The 20,650-nt window shown below is 49.1% G+C and overlaps 1 protein-coding gene across 1 annotated transcript in view; it reads left to right on the top strand.

Moving 5' to 3' along the window:
- The window catches only part of LOC116977288 (cytosolic phospholipase A2 zeta-like), a 69,441-nt gene that overhangs the window by 34,072 nt on the left and 14,719 nt on the right, over nucleotides 1-20,650 (top strand). The window contains exons 10-13 of the mRNA XM_033027784.1: nucleotides 1,618-1,655; nucleotides 8,009-8,144; nucleotides 8,849-8,985; nucleotides 14,762-14,984. Of these exons, the coding sequence (XP_032883675.1) occupies nucleotides 1,618-1,655; nucleotides 8,009-8,144; nucleotides 8,849-8,985; nucleotides 14,762-14,984 (534 nt within the window). The remainder of the gene's footprint in view (nucleotides 1-1,617; nucleotides 1,656-8,008; nucleotides 8,145-8,848; nucleotides 8,986-14,761; nucleotides 14,985-20,650) is intronic.

Here is a 20,650-nt window from a genome sequence, read left to right as displayed (position 1 = left end):
GAAGTGGCGTTTAATAGGTTTTTTGATAGGCACATGGAGGTGTAGGAAATGGAGGGATATGGATCATGTACAGGCAGATGAGACCAGTTTAACTTGGCATCATGTTCAGCACAAACATTGTGGGCCGAAGGGCCTGTTTCTGTACTGTTCTATGTTCTCTGATTCACATTTAATCTTTAATTGGTCACAAGGTCTCACAAGGTCCAGGTCTAATACGCACTAATGGTCCAATCACTGATTCCTCTGGTACATCACTGCGATGCACACTGTGGTACACACTCACAGGCATCTGAACACAAACGCAAGCCTCCACCATCTCCCTCTGTCTCCCACTGCCACGATCCCATGGGCTCTGATCGTTTAAACCAACACTGATAAAAAGCATAATCTTGTGTATTCTGAGTCTGGGTGCAGAGAATTGCGCACCCAGTGTACTGTGTACGGAGTGAGTGGCCCCTTCCTTCCCGAACGCACCTTGAACACATATGGAAAATATGTACTCTTACATATAGCCTCAACCACACTCTAACATATGAAGAGCGTTTGACGGCACTGGGCCTGTACTCGCTGGAGTTTAGAAGGTTGAGGGGACACCTCATTGAAACGTACAGAATAGTGAAAGGCTTGGATAGAATGAATGTCGATGTTTCCACTAGTGGGAGAATCTAGGACTAGAGGCCATAGCCTCAGAATTAAAGGACGTTCCTTTAGGAAGTGGCCAAATCTGACGTATTCCTGGATTTGCTCAACTTACGCAACATTTGCGGTGACCCTGTCTTGGGTTCCCCTGCTCAACGATTATTGTCAAGGCAGACCCGTACCCCGTTGCCCGTCCCAGAACAGACGTTAATCCCACTTCTGACACCATGTCGATTTAGAGTCCTTGTGAAAAGAACGACCTCATGCCATGTCAGGTTATACACCATTTATTCAGGATAAACAATGACAAATTCTCACTTGAGAATTTACTTCAGACTGCCAAGTGCAGTAGACCGCGACGCTAATAAGCTAGTGGACGTAACTACAAAAGCATGAGCCACTAATCTACATGACGGAGATGAGGAGGAATCAGAGGGTGGTGAATCTGGGCAATTATTTTCCACAGAAGGCTGTGGAGGCCAAATCAATGGATATTTTTAAGGTAGAGATGGATAGATTCTTGGTTAGTACGGGTGTCGGGGGTTATGGGGAGAAGGCAGGAGAATGGGGTTAGGAGGGAGAGATAGATCAGCCATGATTGAATGGCGAAGCAGTCTTGATGGGCCGAATGGCCTAATTCTGCTCCGATGAACTGTGACATGACCTTCCAACATGAACATACCGTGACGAGATGTTGATAACGATTACAGTTGGCGGTTGGCAAGGACTATTTGCACGTTTTCCAGCATTTAGCTGGAGTAACATTATTACATTCAGTTCCAGATGTGTACTCACTGTATGGCCTTTCCGAAGAGCAGCTTTATCGTAAAGTTATCTTCATTATGTTACGTCAAGGGAAAGATGTTTGCAGTTTGATCTGGGTGATTACATTCACAAGAAGAGGTGGGTTTCAATGTCATGTTATACTTGCCTCATTCTCTGCCAGTCTGACCTTAAACTCTTCGTACTCTCTCTTAGGAGCAGACCGTTGACCTGCAGCTGAAGGCCCAGAAATGGTAAGTTGCTTGACTGGTTTTCCATTCATTGTGAGGAAGGAACTACTGATGCTGCTTTACACCGAAGATAGAATAGAATGCCTTTTATTGTCATTCAAACAGACAAGGTTCGAACGAAATTTCATTCCTGCAGTCATGACATTACAAAAAAAACTCAAAACACACACTTAACCCAATTTACACTAACATCCATCACAGTGAATCTCCAACACCTCCTCACTGTGATGGAAGGCAAAAGTCTTATCTCTTCCCTTTGTTCTTCTCCTGCGGTCCAGTAGTCCAACTGCAGCGTCGAGGCGACTGGGGCTCACGATGTTAAAGCCCCCGGCGGGCGATGGTAAGTCCCGCGGCCATTAAGCCGTACCAGGCGATGTTAAGCCCCGCTCCGAGTCATTTAAACCCCGTGATTCCGGCGGGAGAAGTTGCCATTGCGGGAGCTCCGAAAAGCGGTCTCCCACCAGGGACCTGCGAGCTCCCGATGTTCCTGTCCACAGGGCCTGTGGCCGGAGCCTCTGAAGCTCCGAAGTCGGGTCACAGCCGCGCACCACCACAGCTCTCCCCGATCCGAAGTCAGCCAGCTCCGCGATGGCAGGTCCGCAGGCTCCGCGGCTGGAGCCCTCAGTTGGTTCCGGTTGGAGGCCGCCGCCGGCTCCACGATGTTAGGCCCAGTGACACCGGAGACCACACTAAACGCTGGAGTAATTCAGCGGGACAGACAGCATCTCTGGATAAAAGAAATGGGTGACGTTTTGGGTCGAGACCCTTCTTCAGACCGAGTCAGGGGAGAGGGAAACGAGAGATATGGTGAGTTAGGTGAGGAAAAACGAGTGATCAAAGTGGATGAAGCACAAGGAAAATGTAGAAAAGATCATTGTCAGCTGGGGGAAGGTGACAACGAGGCATACAATGCAAAATTAATCAGGACAGTCAGATTGGTCGGAGAACTAGCATGGGGGAGGGATGGAGAGAGGGTTACTTGAAGTTAGAGAAGTCGATATTTATACCGCTTAGTTGTAAGCTGCCCAAACGAAATATGAGGCATGTTGTCATATGAACATATGAAACAGGCTAGTTCAAGTGTTCAAGTTCAAGTGAGTTTATTGTCATGTGTCCCTGATAGGACAATGAAATTCTTGCTTTGCTTCAGCACACAGAACATAGTAGGCATTTACTACAAAACAGATCAGTGTGTCCATATACCATAATATAAATATTTACACACATGAATAAATAAACTGGTAAAGTGCAAATAACAGATATTAATAATCAGAGTTTTGTCCGAGCCAGGTTTAATAGCCTGATGGCTGTGGGGAAGTAGCTATTCCTGAACCTGGTTGTTGCAGTCTTCAGGCTCGTGTACCTTCTACCTGAAGGTAGCAGGGAGATGAGTGTGTGGCCAGGATGGTGTGGGTCTTTGATGATACTGCCAGCCTTTTTGAGGCAGCGACTGCGATAGATCCCCTCGATGGAAGGAAGGTCAGAGCCGATGATGGACTGGGCAGTGTTTACTACTTTTTGCAGTCTTTTCCTCTCCAGGGCGGTCAAGTTGCCGAACCAAGCCACGATGCAACCGGTCAGCATGCTCTCTACTGTGCACCTGTAGAAGTTAGAGAGAGTCCTCCTTGACAAACCGACTCTCCGTAATCTTCTCAGGAAGTAGAGGTGCTGATGAGCTTTCTTGATAATTGCATTAGTGTTCTCGGACCAAGAGAGATCTTCAGTGATGCGCACGCCCAGGAATTTGAAGCTCTTGACCCTTTCAACCGTTGATATAAACGGGGCTGTGGGTCCCCATCCTACTCCTTCCAAAGTCTACAATCAGTTCCGTGGTTTTGCTGGTGTTGAGGGCCAGGTTATTGCGCTGTCACCATATGGACAGTTGCTCGATCTCTCTTCTATACTGACTCATCCCCATCAGTGATACGTCCCACAACAGTGGTGTCGTCAGCGAACTTGATGATGGAGTTCGCACTGTGACCGGCTACGCAGTCATGAGTATAGAGTGAGTAAAGCAGGGGGCTGAGCACGCAGCCTTGAGGTGCTCCCGTGCTGATTGTTATCGAGGCTGACACATTTCCACCCATACGAACAGACTGTGGTCTGTGAATGAGGAAGTCGAGGATCGAATTGCAGAGGGATGCGCAGAGACCCAGTTCTGCGAATTTGGTAACCAGCTTGGAGGGGATGATTGTGTTAAATGCCGAGCTGTAATCAATGAATAACAGCCTGACACATGAGTTTTTGTTGTCCAAGTGGTCCAGAGCGGAGTGGAGGGCCAGCGAGATCGCATCCACCGTTGATCTGTTGTGGCGGTAAGCGAACTGCAGTGGGTCCAGGTTTTTGTCGAGGAAGGAGTTGATTTGCTCCATGATCAACCTCTCAAAGCACTTCACCGCCATAGACGTTAGTGGCACAGGTCGATAGACATTGAGGCATGTCACCTTGCTCTTCTTGGGCACTGGTATAATTGATGCCCTTTTAAAGCAGGTGGGGACCTCAGACCTCAGAAGTGAGAGGTTGAAAATGTCCGTAAAAACTCCAGCCAGTTGGTCTCCACAGGTTTTTAGAACACGACCGGGTATACCATCAGGTCCAGGTGCTTTTCGGGGGTTCACCCCTCTGAAGGATTTCCTGACGTCGGCCTCTGTGACTGAGACTGAGATGCCATCACAGCGAATGGGGGATCGTGAAGGCACATCAGTATTCTCCCTATCAAAGCGTGCGTAAAACGCATTGAGCTCGTCAGGGAGTGATGTTACACCGGCATTCGAGCTGCCTCCTGATTTCGCCTTGTAGGAGGTGATTGCATTCAGGCCCCGCCACAGCTGCCAAACATCTGTCTCATCCTCCAATTTGGAGCAGAAGTCCCTTTTGGCCTTTTTGATGGCCTTACCAAGGTCGTATCTGGACTACTTGTAGACCACTGTATCATCAGACGTGAATGCCCGGTGTCTGGTCCTCAGAAGAGTGCGGATCTCAGAGTTCATCCAATGCTTCTGATTGGGAAACACTCGGAAGGTTTATGTTGGAAGTCTGTAACGACTGTGGCGTATTTGTTTAGGTCCGTTGCCGAGTCCTTGAACATTGCCCAGTCTACAGACTCCAAACAGTCCTGGAGTTCTTCTGCCCCCCCCCCCCCCCCCCCCCCCCCCCCCCCCGACCAGCTCTGTACAGTTCTCACCTCTGGGGGTGCGCTCTTCAATTGCTGCCTGTAGGGTCGGATTTACCGAAGTGAGGGCGAGGGATAGAACAATAGGCATTCTTGATGGTGGTGTAGCAGTGGTCGAGGGTGTTAGGTCCTCTGGTGCAGCAGGAGACATGTTGGTGGAAGTTAGGGTGTGATTTCGTAAGGTTTGCTTTATTGAAGTCCCCAGCAATGGTGGTAAATGCCTCGGGGTAAGACGTCTGGAGTTTGTTGACCACGACGTGCAGCTCCTCCAGTGCCAGACGGACATCTGCCTGGGGAGGGATGTAGACCGCGGTCAGGATGATGGAGGTGAACTCCCTTGGGAGGTAGAAGGGACGGCACTTCACTGCCAGATGTTCCAGGTGTGGAGAGCAGGAGTTGGACAGGACTGCCACGTCTGAGCACCACGCAGTGTTGACCACGAGGCAGACACCCTATCCTCTCCCTTTCCCAGATGCCAGTGTACGGTCCATACGGTGGATGGAGAACCCTTCAGGCTGGACCGCTGAGTCTGGGGAGCTGGGGGTGAGCCATGTCTCTGTGAAACAGAACACAGAGCATTCCCTCAGCTCCCTTTGATAAAGCAGCCTTGCCCTTAAGTCCTCTACTTTATTTTCAAGGGACTGTACATTTGCCAGTAGGATAGTAGGGAGAGGGGGCCGAAGTCCCCTGCGCTTCAGTCTGGCGTGGACCTGCCCATCGGCCACGTTTCCGGACACAATGGAGGCCTCCCCGTAGTTTCCGGGTACTGTACTCACTATACCTGCTGTTTCTGCGAACCTGCGCTGGAACGGGGATTCCCTCACAGTCGGCAGCTCCAGGTTGGGCAACATCTCTGCAGAATCACGGAGCTAATATTTCAGGTTATAGACGTAGAAAAATGAAACACTGAGACACACTAACCCCGCACTTTGAATGTATTCTCCCCTCATTCCCATCAACTCCTCCTAGATATCACCCCTCATCCTCCTGCGCTCCAAGGAGTGAAGTCCTGGCCTGCAACAACCTCTTCCCATAGCTCAGGCCATTGAGTCCTGGCTACATCCTCGCAAATCCTCTCTGCACCCTTTCCAGTTTGACAACATCTTTCCTATAACATGGTGACTAAATCCGAACACAATACACTAAATGTGGAGGAAGGAACTGCGGATGCTGATTTGCATTGAAGATAGACACAAAAAGCAGTAGCTCAGCGGGTCAGGCAGCATCTCTGGAGAAAGGAATAGGTGACATTTTAGGTTGAGACCCTTCTTTGGACTGGAAATGTGGCCTCACAAATGTCTAATATAACTGCAACATGACCTCCCAATTTCTATACTCAATACTCTGACTGAGGAAGGCCAATGTGCTGAGAGCTTTATTGACCTCCCTAACTACCTGTGATGCTACTTTTAAGGAACTATGCAGCTGCACTCCTAGATCTCACTGCTCTACAACACTCCCCAGAGTCCGACCATTCACTGTAGGTCCTGCCCATGTCAGTCGTCCCGAAATGCAACACCTCACACTTCTCTGTATTAAATTCCATCAACCATTCCGCAGCTCACCTGGCCAATCGATCCAGATCCTGCTGCAATTTTTGACGACCATCCTCACTATCTACAAATCACACACTTTTGTATCGTCTGCAAACTTGCTAATCAACCATGTACATTCTCATCCAAATCATTGATGTAGATGACAAACAGCAATGGGCCCAGCACTGAACCCTGAGGCACACCACTAGTCGCAGGCCTCCAGTCCGAGAAGCAACCTTCCACCATCGCCCTCTGCTTCCTTCCATGGAGCCAATTTTCTATCCATTCAGCTATCTCTCCCATGCGATCGAACCTTCCAAAGCAGCCCATCACGTGGAACCTTGTCAAATGTTTTGCTGAAACCCATGTACACAACATCTACAGCTCTGCCCTCATCACCCAGTTTGGCACATCTTCAAAATAACTCGATCTGATTCATGAGACACGTCCTCCCACATACAAAACCATGCTTACTATCCCCCTAATCAGCTCTTGTCCATTTAAATACATGTTAATCTATTCGCTCGGAATACTCTCTAGTATCTTTCCGACCACAGATGTGAGGCTCGCTGGCCTATAGTTCCCAGCCGTTTCCCTGCAGCCCTACTTGAATAGAGGCACAACGTTTGCCAGCCTCCACTCTTTCGGCACCTCGCCCGTATTTAATGACGGCTCATAAATCTCACCCAGGGCTCATGCAATTTCCCCTCTAGCTTCCCACAGTGTCCTTGGATATATCTGATCAGACGTATTGTAGATTTTGTGATCAAATTAATTGTCAAAGCAGAATAATATTTTAAGCTCATTAATTTCAACAGATTGATTAGTAGGACTGGATGTTACAATCCCTAAGATTTTTCACTACAATTGACATTCTTGGTGGTTTTGCTAACAATCAGACATATCTTCAGTTGTGTACCTCAACGTCACTGGGTGTTTCGGCCTTTTATCACAAGACACCCTCAGTCGAGGCAGGCCCACCGCAGGGTGATCGGACCTTGGTGTGTGTCTTATGGTTAAGGGCCTGTCCCACGAGCATGCGACCTGCATGCGGCAAGCGCGACCAAACCAGAAGCGGGGGTCGCGCGGAGGTCGAGTGATCCCCGTACAGGGCCGGTCCCACCAGCATGCGACTGCATGCGGCGAGCGCGACCAAACCGGACGCGGGGGCAGCGCGGAGGTTGAGTGAGTGACGTGAAGTTCGAGCGAAGTCCGCGGGAAATTCGCGCGTGACGTACGGCGTCGAGACGCTGCGTATGGCGTCGAGGCGGCTGCGGGCCGGCAGGCCGTTGCCGCGCGGAATTTTTGAACACGGTCAGTTTTTCGGAGCCCCGCGCGATGTTGGGACCAGTCCCGCACAACGCCATACGGCTCCGGCGATCGAAGTGGGACCGGCCCCGCGAGGCCGTACGGCTCAAGCGACCACGTTAGGTCGCGCTTGCCGCATGGAGTCGCATGCTCGTGGGACAGGCCCTTTAGCCCAGACAGCATCTTTGCAGTCTTAACATTTTTTCAAATTTGGTCAGTTATAAAATATTTCAGTTCCTATTATATAAAGGATGTTCATATTAGTGTTAGACGAGTGATTACCTGTAGTTATATCTGCTGATCAATGAGTTGGTTTGACTGTGAGTGTCTTTGTTAAACAGCTTTGAAGATCTCGATGTACGCCTCAGCTTTGATATTGCTGAGCCCGAAAAGGAGTTCCTTGCAAAGAGAAAGAAGTTGGTGGCGAGGGCACTGGCGAAGGTGCTCAAGTTGACAAAGATACCCAAGAGCAGTCAGGTAAGCACATTAGGAAGCCGGGTCTGAATACGCAGCACTCACACGGAGAGGATGTGGGAGAACATCCACTGCGGTCACGGTGGCGCAGCGGTAGAGTTGCTGCCTTACAGCGAATGCAGCGCCGGAGACCCGGGTTCGATCCCGTCTACGGGTGCTGTCTGTACAGAGTTTGTACGTTCTCCCCGTGACCTGCGTGGGTTTTTCTCCGAGATCTTCGCTTTCCTCCCACACTCCAAAGACGTACAGGTTTGTAGGTTAATTGGCTTGGTATAAATGTAAAAATTGTCCCTAGTGTGTGTAGGATAGTGTTAATGTGCGGGGATCACTGGTTGGCGCTGACTCGGTGGGCCGAAGGGCCTGTTTCAGCGCTGTATCTCTAAACTAAACAAGTTCCAATTAGCTTCACTTCTACAAGGTAAAAGTCTGAAGAAGGATCTCAACCCGAAACATCATCCATTCCTTCTCTCCAGAGATGCTGCCTGTGCCGCTGAGTTACTCCAGAATTTTGTTTAAGCATCCAAGCTTTAAGGGCCTGTCCCATTTGGGTGTCATTTGCGCGTCACGCAGGTGGTGCGCGAGGATTTTGAGAATCTCAGCCTGTTCCATGCTGTTCCTCTAAACCAAAATGACACTGCCTTGTTACTGCTCGTTGAGAAGTGAACCATGGCGAATGCATTGAGCGCTGTGTTTTTGGTCACCTCCAGGCACCCATCATTGCGATCCTTGGCTCGGGCGGTGGGATGAGAGCGATGACCTCCCTCTATGGGATCCTGCTGGGACTGCAGGAACTGCAGCTGTTGAATTGTATCACCTACATCTTCGGAGTGTCGGGCTCTGCCTGGTAAGCTCCTGCCTGAGTGAAATTGGATACCAAGTTCCCAACGACAATTTGTTCAATCTTTGTGCTTGTTGAAATGCAGATTGTTCATTCAGGGAAGATAAAATTCCATTTTGGATGCCCAGAGCCTGTTATCAGCAAGAGAATTAGTCCTCAGGCAAAGTACCCGATGAGCAGGCAATGGAAATGCTTCAAATATAATGTGTAGGAAGGAGGTAGACAAAAGTGCTGGAGAAACTCAGCGGGTGCAGCAGCATCTATAGAGCGAAGGAAATAGGCAACGTCCTGTAGGAAGGAACTGCAGATGCTGGTTTACACCGAAGGTAGACACAAAAAGCTGGAGTAACTCAGCGGGACAGGCAGCATCTCTGGAGAGAAGGAATGGGTGACGTTTCGGGTTGAGACCCTTCTTCAGACTGGGTGTCGTATTACTAAGCTGTAGGCCTTGTTGGCAGTCGGAAACACCTGAGGTGATATCCAGCAAGCTGTCTGTCTGTCGTGGACTTTCCTCTTCCTCCCTCTTGCATTTGAGACTGGGGAAAAGCTGGTGTTCAGTACACATCTGGCCTTGCCAAGTGACAGCCAAGTAGGCACTGCCCCACATTGGGCCACATCTATCACGTGTACACATGGAACCCGCCCCCACCCCGCCCAGTTGGTAGGCATCAAATCACGTGGTCACAGAAGGTAGACAATAATGCTGGAGAAACTCAGCGGGTGAGGCAGCCTCATGCAATCCTCGCATGTCTCACCCGCCGAGTCTCTCCAGCATTTTCCTCTTAGAATAAAGGGGAGGTCATTTAAGACTGAGGTGAGAAAAAACTTTATCACCCAGAGAGTTGTGAATTTGTGGAATTCCCTGCCACAGAGGGCAGTGGAGGCCAAGTCACTGGATGGATTTAAGAGAGAGTTAGATAGAGCTCTAGGGGCTAGTAGAATCAAGGGATATGGGGAGAAGGCAGGCACGGGTTATTGATTGGGGATGATCAGCCATGATCACAATGAATGGTGGTGCTGGCTCGAAGGGCCGAATGGCCTCGTCCTGCACCTATTTTCTATGTTTTCTATTTTAGTCTACCTTCGATTTTTCCAGCATCTGCAGTTCTTTCTTAAACGTGTTCACAGAAGGTGCGCGGCCTTGCCGGCGGCTTTGCGCAGGATGCGGTACGGCCAGAGCTCGGCGCCCGGGGCGGGCCGGATTATTACGGGGGGAAAAAATCCGCCTGCAGGCCGGATGATTTCGGGTTACGGGGGCCGTAGGTTGCCGACCCCTGGCCTAGATAGTGTGGAATTTGTCAAACTTGTTGAGGAAAGTTTCCTCAAGCAATATGTAGAGGGCCCGACACGGGAGAGGGTGAAGCTTTGAAATTGGGAAGGGCAAGTGACAAAGTGTCTGTTGATGAGCTTTTTGGGACCTATTAGTTGTAAGATATTTATGGGTAACAACAGGGCCCGTTAAAATTCTGAATTGGGGCATGACCAACATTGGTGGCATTAGACAAGAACTCACTCAAGTTGTTTTGGAGCAGGATGTTTGGGGGCAAAGGAACGTCCGGAAAGTGGGGTGCTTTTATAAGTGTGGTGATCAGAGTTTAAGGCATGCATGTTCCTGTTAGAGTGAAGGGCAAGGCAGGTGGGCGTGGGGAGGTTTGGATGATGAGAGAAATTGAGGAGCTGCTCAGGAGAAAAGGAGGTGGTATGAGACAGGTGTAGGCAAATGGGATGATGTGTATCCCTGGAGGTGTTAATGGAAATCAGGAGAGCAAAAGGGGCAGGAGATAACCCTGGCAGATAATATTAAGAGAAATGCAAAGGGATTTTACAAGTATATAAAGTACGTTAAGGGAAACACGGTGAGTAGAGAGAGGGTAGACACAAAATGCTGGAGTAACTCAGCGGGTGAGGCAGCATCTCTGGAGGGAGGGAATGGGGGACGTTTCGGATCGGTCTGAAGAAGGGTCTCGACCCGAAACGTCACCCATTCCTTCGATTTAAACCAGCATCTGCAGTGCTTTCTTACACATGACTAGAGAGAGCATAGGGCCCTCAGACACCAAAGCAGTCATCTGTTTTGAGCTGCAGGGATGGGCAAAGCCTTCTGAGTTTTTCCCCCTCTGTTTTCACAATGGAGAAAGTCATGAAGACTGGGGAACTTGGGACAGTTAATAGAAGTGTCTTGAGGACAGTATTGAGTCGAGGAGGTGCTGAACGTCCTAAGGTGTATGAAGATAGACACATCTCCTGGGCCTGATCACGTACATATATCTGAAGGCTCATTGGGAGGCTGGTGAGGAAATTGCAGGTGCCCTGCCTGAGATATGGGAGAGGTGTCAAAATACTGGCGAATGGCTAATATTGTGCCTTTATTTAAGAAAGGCTGCAAGGAAAAGTCTGGGAACTCTAAACCAGTGAGCCTAGCATCTGTGGCAGGCAGGTGACTGGAGAGTATTCTGAGGTATAAGATTTATATACATTTGGATAGACAAGGGTTGATTAGGGATAGTCAACATGGTTTTGTACGTGGGAGACTGTGTCTCACAAATTTGGTTGAAGAAGTAACCAAAGATGAGGGCAGAGCCATTGACATTGTCTATATGGACTTCAGCAAGGTACTTGATAAGGTTCTGCATGGTAGTCAGGGGATATGGGGAGAAGGCAGGAACGGGGTTCTGATTGGGGATGATCAGCCATGATCACATTGAATGGCGGTGCTGGCTCGAAGGGCCAAATGGCCTTCTCCTGCACCTATTGTCTATTGTAGGCTGCTCTGGAAGGTTAGATCACATGGGATCCAAGGAGAGATAGCTGAATGGATGGAAACTTTGCTTAATGGAAGGAAGCAGAGGGTGATGGTGGAAGGTTGTTTTTCGTAGCGGAGGCCTGTGATTAGTGGTGTGACTCAGGGGATCAGTATTGGGCTCTGCTGTTTGTGGTTTACATCAATGATTTGGAGGAGAATGTACCAGTTTGCAAATGACAACTAAAGTGGGCGGTATTGTAGATAGGATCTTGATCAGTTGGGCGAGTGGGCTGAGGAATGGCTGATGGAGTTTAATGTGGAGGTGTTCATTTTGGGAAGTCAAACAAGGGCACTACCTTCACAGTGAATGGTTCGGCTCTGGGGAGTGTTGCAGAACCGAGGGATCTAGAAGGTGGGTCACAGGTCGGTAGGGTGGTCAAGAAGGCTTTCAGTGCACTGACTTTCATCTGTCGGGGTATTGAGTATAGTAGGTAGACACAAAATGCTGGAGTAACTCAGCAGGACAGGCGGCATCTCTGGAGAGAAGGAACGGGCGACATTTCGGGTCGAGACCCTTCTTCAGACTAATGTCGGGGAGGGGGCGGGACAGAGATGGAATGTAGGCGGAGACAGTGAGACTAGTGGGAGAACTGGGAAGGGGAAGGGGATGAAGAGAGAAAGCAAGGGCTATCTGAAGTTAGAGAAGTCAATGTTCATACCGCTGGGGTGTAAACTACCCAAGCAAAATATGAGGTGCTGTTCCTCCAATTTGCGGTGGGCCTCACTCTGACAATGGAGGAGGCCCAGGACAGAAAGGTCAGATTGGGAATGGGAGGGGGAGTTGAAGTGCTGAGCCACCGGGAGATCAAGTAGGTTACGACGGACTGAGCGGAGGTGTTCAGCGAAACGATCGCCGAGTCTGCGCTTGGTGTCGCCGATGTAGAGAAGTTGACACCTGGAACAGTGGATACAGTAGATGAGGTTGGAGGAGGTGCAAGTGAACCTCTGCCTCACCTGGAAAGACTGTTGGTCCCTTGGATGGAGTCAAGGGGGGAGGTAAAGGGACAGGTGTTGCATCTTTACAGATGTTGAGTACAGACGCTGGGATGTTATGTCACAGTTGTACAAGACATTGGTGAGCTCACATATGGAGTATTGTGTTCAGATTTGGGTACTCTGCTATAGGTAAAATGTTGTTAAGCTGCAGAGAAGATTTACGAGGATGTTGCCAGGACTTAAGGGCCTGAGCTATAGTGAGAAGTTAGGCCGGCTTGGACATCATTCCTTGGAGTGCAGGAGGAGGAGGGGTGATCTTATAGAGGTGTATAAGATCATGAGGTGAATAGTAACCCAGAGTAGGGATCAAGAACTATAACCATATAACCATATAACAATTACAGCACGGAAACAGGCCATCTCGGCCCTTCTAGTCCGTGCCGAACACTTACTCTCACCTAGTCCCATCTACCTGCACTCAGACCATAACCCTCCATTCCTTTCCCGTCCATATACCTATCCAATTTATTTTTAAATGATAAAAACGAACCTGCCTTCACCACTTCCACTGGAAGCTTATTCCACACAGCTACCACTCTCTGAGTAAAGAAGTTCCCCCTCATGTTGCCCCTAAACTTTTGTCCCTTAATTCACAAATCATGTCCTCTTGTTTGAATCTTCCCTACTCTCAATGGAAAAAGCTTATCCACGTCAACTCTGTCTATCCCTCTCATACAATACAATACAATTCAATTTATTGTCATTTGGACCCCTTGAGGTCCAAACGAAATGTCGTTTATGCAGCCATACATTACAAAACAAATAGACCCAAGACACAACACAGTTTACACAAACATCCATCACATCGTTGTGATGGAAGGCAAAAAAAACTTATCTCTCCACTGCACTCTCCCCCCCGATGTCAGAGTCAGAGTCAAAGTCAAAGCCCCCGGCTGGCGATGGCGATTGTCCCGCGGCCATTAAAGCCACACCGGGTGATGCAACGCCGCGCACCGGGTCTAGTTGTTAGAGCCCCCGGCGGGCGCTCGCAAAGTCCCGCGGCCATTCCAAGCCGCGCGGGGTGATGGTGTAAGGCCCCGCTCAGGTGCTCTTCAACCCCGCAACTCGGGCGGGAGAAGTCGCCGTTGCGGAAGCCCCGAAAAGCGGTCACCCAGCAGGGACCCGCGGGCTCCCGGTGCCGCCGTCCGCCAAACCCGCAGTTGCAGCCTCCGAAACTCCGGAGGTCGGGTGGCAGCAGCGTCCACCACCGCTCCACCCGCTCTGGACTCGGCCAGCCCCGTGACGGTGTGTAGTCGGCAGCTCCGCAGCTGGAACCCCAGGTCGTTCCTGTTGGAGGCCGCTCCACGTTGCAGTCCCAACGACAACGGAGACCCGACAAAGAAAAGGTCGGGTCTCCCGTTCAGGGGAAAGATTTTAAAGTTACCCCCTCCCCCCCACCCCCCCACACACATACCCCAACAAAAAAAATAACAAAAACTATATAAAAACGAGACAAAAAATAATAAAACACAGACGGACTGCAGAGGCCGCTGCTGACGAGAGTCGCGCCGCCCACCATCATTTTAAAGACCTCTATCAAGTCTCCCCTTAACCTTCTGCGCTCCAAAGAATAAAGATCTATCTTGTTCAACCTTTCTCTGTAACTTAGTTGCTGAAACCCAGGCAACATTCTAGTAAATCTCCTCTGTACTCTCTCTATTTTGTTGACATCTTCCCTATAATTTGGTGACCAGACTATAGGTTTAAGGTTAGAGGGGAAAGATGAATATGAATCTGAGGGGCAACTTTTTCCACATAAAGGGTATGTGGATCGAATCGCCACAGGAGGTCGTTGAGGCAGATACCATAACAACATTTAAAAGACATTTGGATAGGTACATGGAGAAGAGGTTTAGAGGGATTCGGGCCAGGTGTGACTGGTGTAGATGGGACATCTCGATCGGCATGGGCAAGTTGGGCTGAAGGGTCTGTTTGCATGCTCCGTGACTTTGACTCCATGATTACAATGTCATTTCTTGCCAGGTGCATATCTCATCTGTACCAGGATTCCGAATGGTCTCTCAAGGACATCAGAGAGGCAATTAAGAGAATCAAGCCACACGTAACCAGGAGTAAGAGTTTTGCTCTGTCCAAGGATCGGGTAGGGTACTACATTAATGCCCTGGCGGAGAGGAATCGCTCAGGCTATAGTGTGTCCATTCCAGACCTGTGGGGACTCATCATCGAGTCATTTATATACGGGAAGGTACTGTGTTAGATAACAGCAGAACCATAGTTGTTTACTTTAGTTTAGTTTAGTTTAGTTTGGAGATACAGCACGGAAACAGGCCCTTCGGCCCACCAAGTCCGCACCAACCAGCGATCCCCGCACATCAACACTGTCCTACACACACTAGGGACGATTTACACATACACCAAGCCAATTACACCTACAAACCTGGAGTGTGGGAGGAAACCGAAGATCTCGGAGAAAATTCACGGGGAGAACGTACAAACTCCGTACAGACAGCACCTGTAGTCGGGGTCGAACACGGGTCTCTGGTGCTGCAAGCGCTGTATCACTTGTAATAGCAACTCTACCGCTGTGCCACCATGGCCACCCTAGTCTCTCCTCTCTAGTCACCTCAAACCGTCTCCATTGATTTGGGAAAATATTGGGGTAAGCAGTAGTCAGAACCACCCCCCTTTGACCAGGTGCAGTCATCATTCTAGGTACATGCGCAGGTACCATCGCACCTTGAAGAAACATTTGGACAGGTCCATGGATAGCATAGGTTTTAGAGGGATACGGGCCAAACGCTGGCAGGTGGGTCTAGTGTAGATGGGACATGTTGGTTGGCGTTGGGCTGAAGGGCCTGTTTCCACGCTACATGCTAGAGTTTCACAGAGGCCTCTACAAACACCGTGGCAAACCCCCCACAGCACGGTTCAACACATTCTCGGTGAAATTAGATGCATTCAGAGTATTAAGGAAAGATATTTCGATGCGATCTCAGGGTGATCTAGGCAAGTGGGAGGTGTTGCATTTTGCAAGTTAAAGCAAGAGCAGGGTACAGAGAAAGTACAGGATCCTTAGGAGCAGAAACAACAGAGTCCATAGTCCATAGCTCTCTGAAAGTGGCAACACAATTGGATAGGTAGTAAAGAAGGCATATGGCAGACTTGCCTTCATTAGTTGAAACATTGAATACAAGTTAGCGAGTCACCTTGCATCTTTATAAAAACGTTGTCTCGCTCACGTTTGGAGTATTGTTTGCAGTTCTGGTCATCCCATTACAGGAGGGATGTGACGGCTTTGGAGAAGGTACAGAAGAGGTTAACCACAATGCTATCTGGATTAAAAGGTATTAGTTACGAAGAAAGGTTACACAAACTTGGATTTTTTTCCGCTGGAGAGTTGGTGGCTGAGGGGAGATATATGAGAGAACCATATTGTAGATGAAACAGTATTGCTGATTTGATTCGTGTCTGGTTTTGCTGCTGATGACCTGATTCATAATCAAAGGTATCAAAGGTATTCAAAGGTATTTTATTAGTCACATTCACATACACCGAGGTGTAGTGAAGTGAAATGCTTTTTGCCATTTTGCAGCACACAAAAAAAGAATACAGACATAACACCAATGAGAGTCTTAAACACAAAGAACATCCCCCCACAATGGCTCCCACCATGAGGGAAGGCACAAAGTCCAGTCCCCAACCCCAGTTCACCCATAGTCGGGCCTATTGAGGCCTCCACAATTGCCTCTACGGAGTCCCGATGTTCCAGGCCGTTCTCGCCGGGTGATGTTGCTCCGGCGTCGGGAGAGTCCTCTCAGCGGCATGGGAACCCTGGAACGGCTGCTTCCGTACTGGAGGCCGCGGCTTCCAAAGCCGACAAGGCCGCGCCGGTTGGAGCTCCACAACTGGCGATCTCGTCGCGAGATCCCAGGCTCCCAGTGTAAAGTTCGGCGCCGCCGCCCGCAGCTGGCCGCTCCACAGTCCCGCAGCTCCGCGATGTTGTTCCCGGCTCACCGAAATCCAGCGCGGCGACCCGGGCAAGGCATCGCCTGCTCCACAATAGCGCTCCAGCGCTGTGCCGCCGCCGAAGCCGAGGTTCTGGGCGGTCCGCGACAGGAAACGCCGCTCCAGGCCCGCTCGTAGGCCACGAGGACAGGTCGAAACTGCAGCCCGGAGAAAAGCTGCCTCTCCGACCAGGTAGGGACCCTGAAAGGTAGTTTCCCCGTTTCCTCCCCCCCACCCCCCACACAAAAAAGTCTAGACCTCCAAACAAAACACTTTAACTAACTAAAAATAAAAATAAAACGGTGAAAAGACAGACAACTGCTGGCAGGGCAGCCATACACAGGACAGCGCCCCCTACATCCATGTCAGGTTTTCCACTCCACCACCAGGTGACATGCGGGCAGCCATGCTAGTTAGTTCAATATATGATTCGGAGCCTGCAGTACTTATTTCAATGGTTTCTCTATGTATCGAAATCAAAGTACTTGTTATGATATATAATGACTCTGTATCATAAGTACTTTGCACATGGCTAAAAGCCCTGTCCCACGGTACGAGTTCATTCCAAGAGCTCTCCCGATTTGCCCTGATTCGAACTCGGAGATTTACGGTAATGGCCGCTCTTCGGTACTCGGGGCTCTCGTGGACATTTTTCATCATGTTGAAAAATCTTCACGAGTCTTCCCGAGCTTACCTGCCGTTAGCGAGTCTTCTCGAGTACCTGCCGTTAGCGTTACGAGCCGCTAAGAGACGTCTCCGAGCTCCGACGTACCCGCTACGTTCATTCTCCGTGCTTACCGCGAGTTTGATTTTTTTGAAACTCGGGAGAGCTCTTGGAATGAACTCGTACCGTGGGACAGGGCTTTAAAGCTTTCAGAAAACCTGACCCACTGGTTTTCGATAGCAGAATTGGACAGCGGTGGCGAACCTTTGAGCGACAGTGTGATTTGTTTATTGCTGCAACTTCTCACGACAAGCCGGCAATGGTCCGTGCAAGCATGCTTCTTCTCCTCGCAGGAGATGTAGCTTATGAACGAGCACAACAGTGTGTGTATGCTGGGACAATAACTCATCAACCTGCCGATGGTGGAACAACGATCGTGAGTCGCCACAAGACCCGCAGTGTCTCAAGAGAAAGTTTCGACAGTTGTGTGACCCTCAAGCTAATCCACTCATCGAACATGTGAAATTTCTCTCAAGGTACCAGAATGAGGGCGAAACTTTTGAATCGTTTGTGCTGTAAAGAAGGCTGCAGGAACTTGCAGATGTGGCGGTCGCAAAGATTAATTTATTAGAGACCGGTTGGTGTGCGGACTTCTTTAATGACAAGCTGAGAAGAAAGCTCGTCTGCGATCCTACAACAACTCTGGATAGAGCTATCGCGGTCTGTGAGACTTCGCAATGCTCAAACGCTCACTCAAGCACCACATTCCAACGTGAGAGTTGATAGTATACATTCCAGAATAGGGGTTGATAGTGTGCTAGCTCCGTTTCCAAGGCAACAAACGCAGCAGCAGATAGCACCATAGATCCTATAGCGAGCAAGATAGTCCACTCGACGAAAAAGACGTAGTACGGTCAGTGGCAGATTCATGGGTAATTTTCAGCCCCATTTCTGTAACCGGATTCCGTCTCCGCACCAAAGATCCCGTAGCGGAGCAAAGATACTAGTGCGGAGACGGAAGCTGGTTACGGAAACATCCTCGTAAAAATAAAAGTTACTTGGGAAAAATCTTCTCCTCATTTTCAGAATTTAAATTTATTAACACAAACTGTTCCCCCACAATGTTGATTACACTGCGAGTTGGGTCGGGTCAGGTTACTGAAATGGATGAAATAAAGGCCCACGTTCCGCTCCGTTGTGTACTACACGTCAGCCCATTGCATTTAGCAGGAGTGGTCTATCTTGCTCCGCTATAGGATCTTTGGATAGCACTACAAGGTCCGCTTGGGAGCACTCAGGCCTTATCTCCCAGTCAACCCAGGCAAGAATGAACAAGGCAGAGACAGCTTCATTACCCTGTGGCTCATTTTATTCAAGAATGTAACTGTGGTGGGGCACTTGGCTAGGAGAGTGAAGTGCCCTGCCTTTGGTCATCGGTGCAAGAGGCGTAACCATTTCTGGAGATGTTGCCGATCCCGACTTAACACAGAACAGCCCATAAATTTGCAGCAAGGCTGAGCCCCTGTCAGATTTGACCGATAGCAGCGTGGACGAGAGGCCAAAGGTCATTGAAATGCACACGGCATGCTCCGAATCACATATTGAACTAACTAACATGGCTACCCGCATGTCACCAGGTGGTGGTGTGGAAAACCTGACATGGATTATGGATCAGGTCATCAGCAGCAAAACCAGGCACGGATCAAATCAGCAAAACTGTTTCATCTACATATATAAACATGTATTTTTTTAAATCAGGTATAGAAGCATAGATAGGCTAGACATTTTCCCCAGTGTGGAAATGTCAAATACAAGCGATGAGGCATTTATGTGAGAGGGGGGGAAAGTTTAAATAAGATTTCCGGGACAAGTTATTTTGCACGGGAGAAGAAATGCCTGAAATGTGCTGCCAAAGGAGGTGGTGGAAGCAGACAGGGTAGCAGGGGTTTAGAGACATTTTGATGGATGCAGGAACACACAAGGAATAGAGGGATCACATGCAGGCAGATGGGATAGTTTAGTCTGCCATCACAGCCGGTGCAGATGTGATGGGCTGAACGGCCTGAGCTACATTGTTCTATATTCTAGGTGCTGCCTGGTCTGCTGAGTGTTGCCACCATCCTCAGTTAATTGCAGGTTTTTGGCGTCTGCCAGATTTTGATTTTCCCTTTGAGGAGGGGGCATGGTTAACCAACCCTTACAGGGAGGTTCTTGAGACACTGCGGGAGGGAGCTTTCCTGAAGTGGGAGTGGGCCCAACCTTTATCCTCTATTCATGTACGAATGCTCCCAGCAGATACAGTGCATTCAGAAAGTATTCAGACCCCTTCACTTTTTCCACATTTTACGTTACAGCCTTATTTTAAAATGGATTAAATTTTTTTTTTAAATCATCAATCTACACACAATACCACAGAATGAAGAAGCGAAAACAGGTGTTTAGAAATTTTTGCCAAATAATTAAAAAGAAATAACTGAAATATCAGTTTTACATAAGTATTCAGACCCTTTGCTATGACACTCAAAATTGAGCTTAGGTTTATCCTGTTTCCATTGATTATCCTTGAGATGTTTCTACAACTTGATTGGAGTCCACCAGTGGTAAATTAAATTGATTGTACATGATTTGGAAAGGCACACACCTGTCTATATAAGGTCCCACAGTTGAGTGCATGTCAGAGCAAAAACCAAGCCATGAAGACAAAGGAATTGTCCGTAGACCTCCGAGACAGGAATGTGTCGAGACACAGATCTGGGGAAGGGTATAAAACAATTTCTGCAGCATTGCAGGTCCCGAAGAGCACAGTGGCCTCCGTCATTCTTAAATTGAAGAACTTTGGAACCACCAGGACTCTTCATAGAGCCGGCCAGCCCGGCCAAACTGAGCAATCGGTGGAGAAGGGCCTTGGTCAGGTAGGTGACCAAGAACCCGATGGTCACTCTGACAGAGCTCCAGAGTTCCTCTGTGGAGATGGGAGAACCTTCCAGAAGGACAACTATATCTGCAGCACTCCACCAATCAGGCCTTTATGGTAGAGTGGCCAGACGGAAGCCACTCCTCAGTGAAAGGCACATGACAGCCCGCTTGGAGTTTGCCAAAAGGCACCTAAAGGACTCTTAGACCATGAGAAACAAGATTCTCTGGTCTGATGAAACCAAGATTGAACTCTTTGGCCTGAATGCCAAGCGTCACGTCTGGAGGAAACCAGGCACCACTCATCACCTGGCCAATACCATACCTAC

Source organism: Amblyraja radiata, chromosome 9, assembly GCF_010909765.2.
Source record: "Amblyraja radiata isolate CabotCenter1 chromosome 9, sAmbRad1.1.pri, whole genome shotgun sequence".
In the NCBI taxonomy this organism is placed as follows: domain Eukaryota; kingdom Metazoa; phylum Chordata; class Chondrichthyes; order Rajiformes; family Rajidae; genus Amblyraja; species Amblyraja radiata.
The sequence above is the reverse complement of the archived record's forward strand: the minus strand, read 5'-3'. Positions and strand labels throughout refer to the sequence as shown.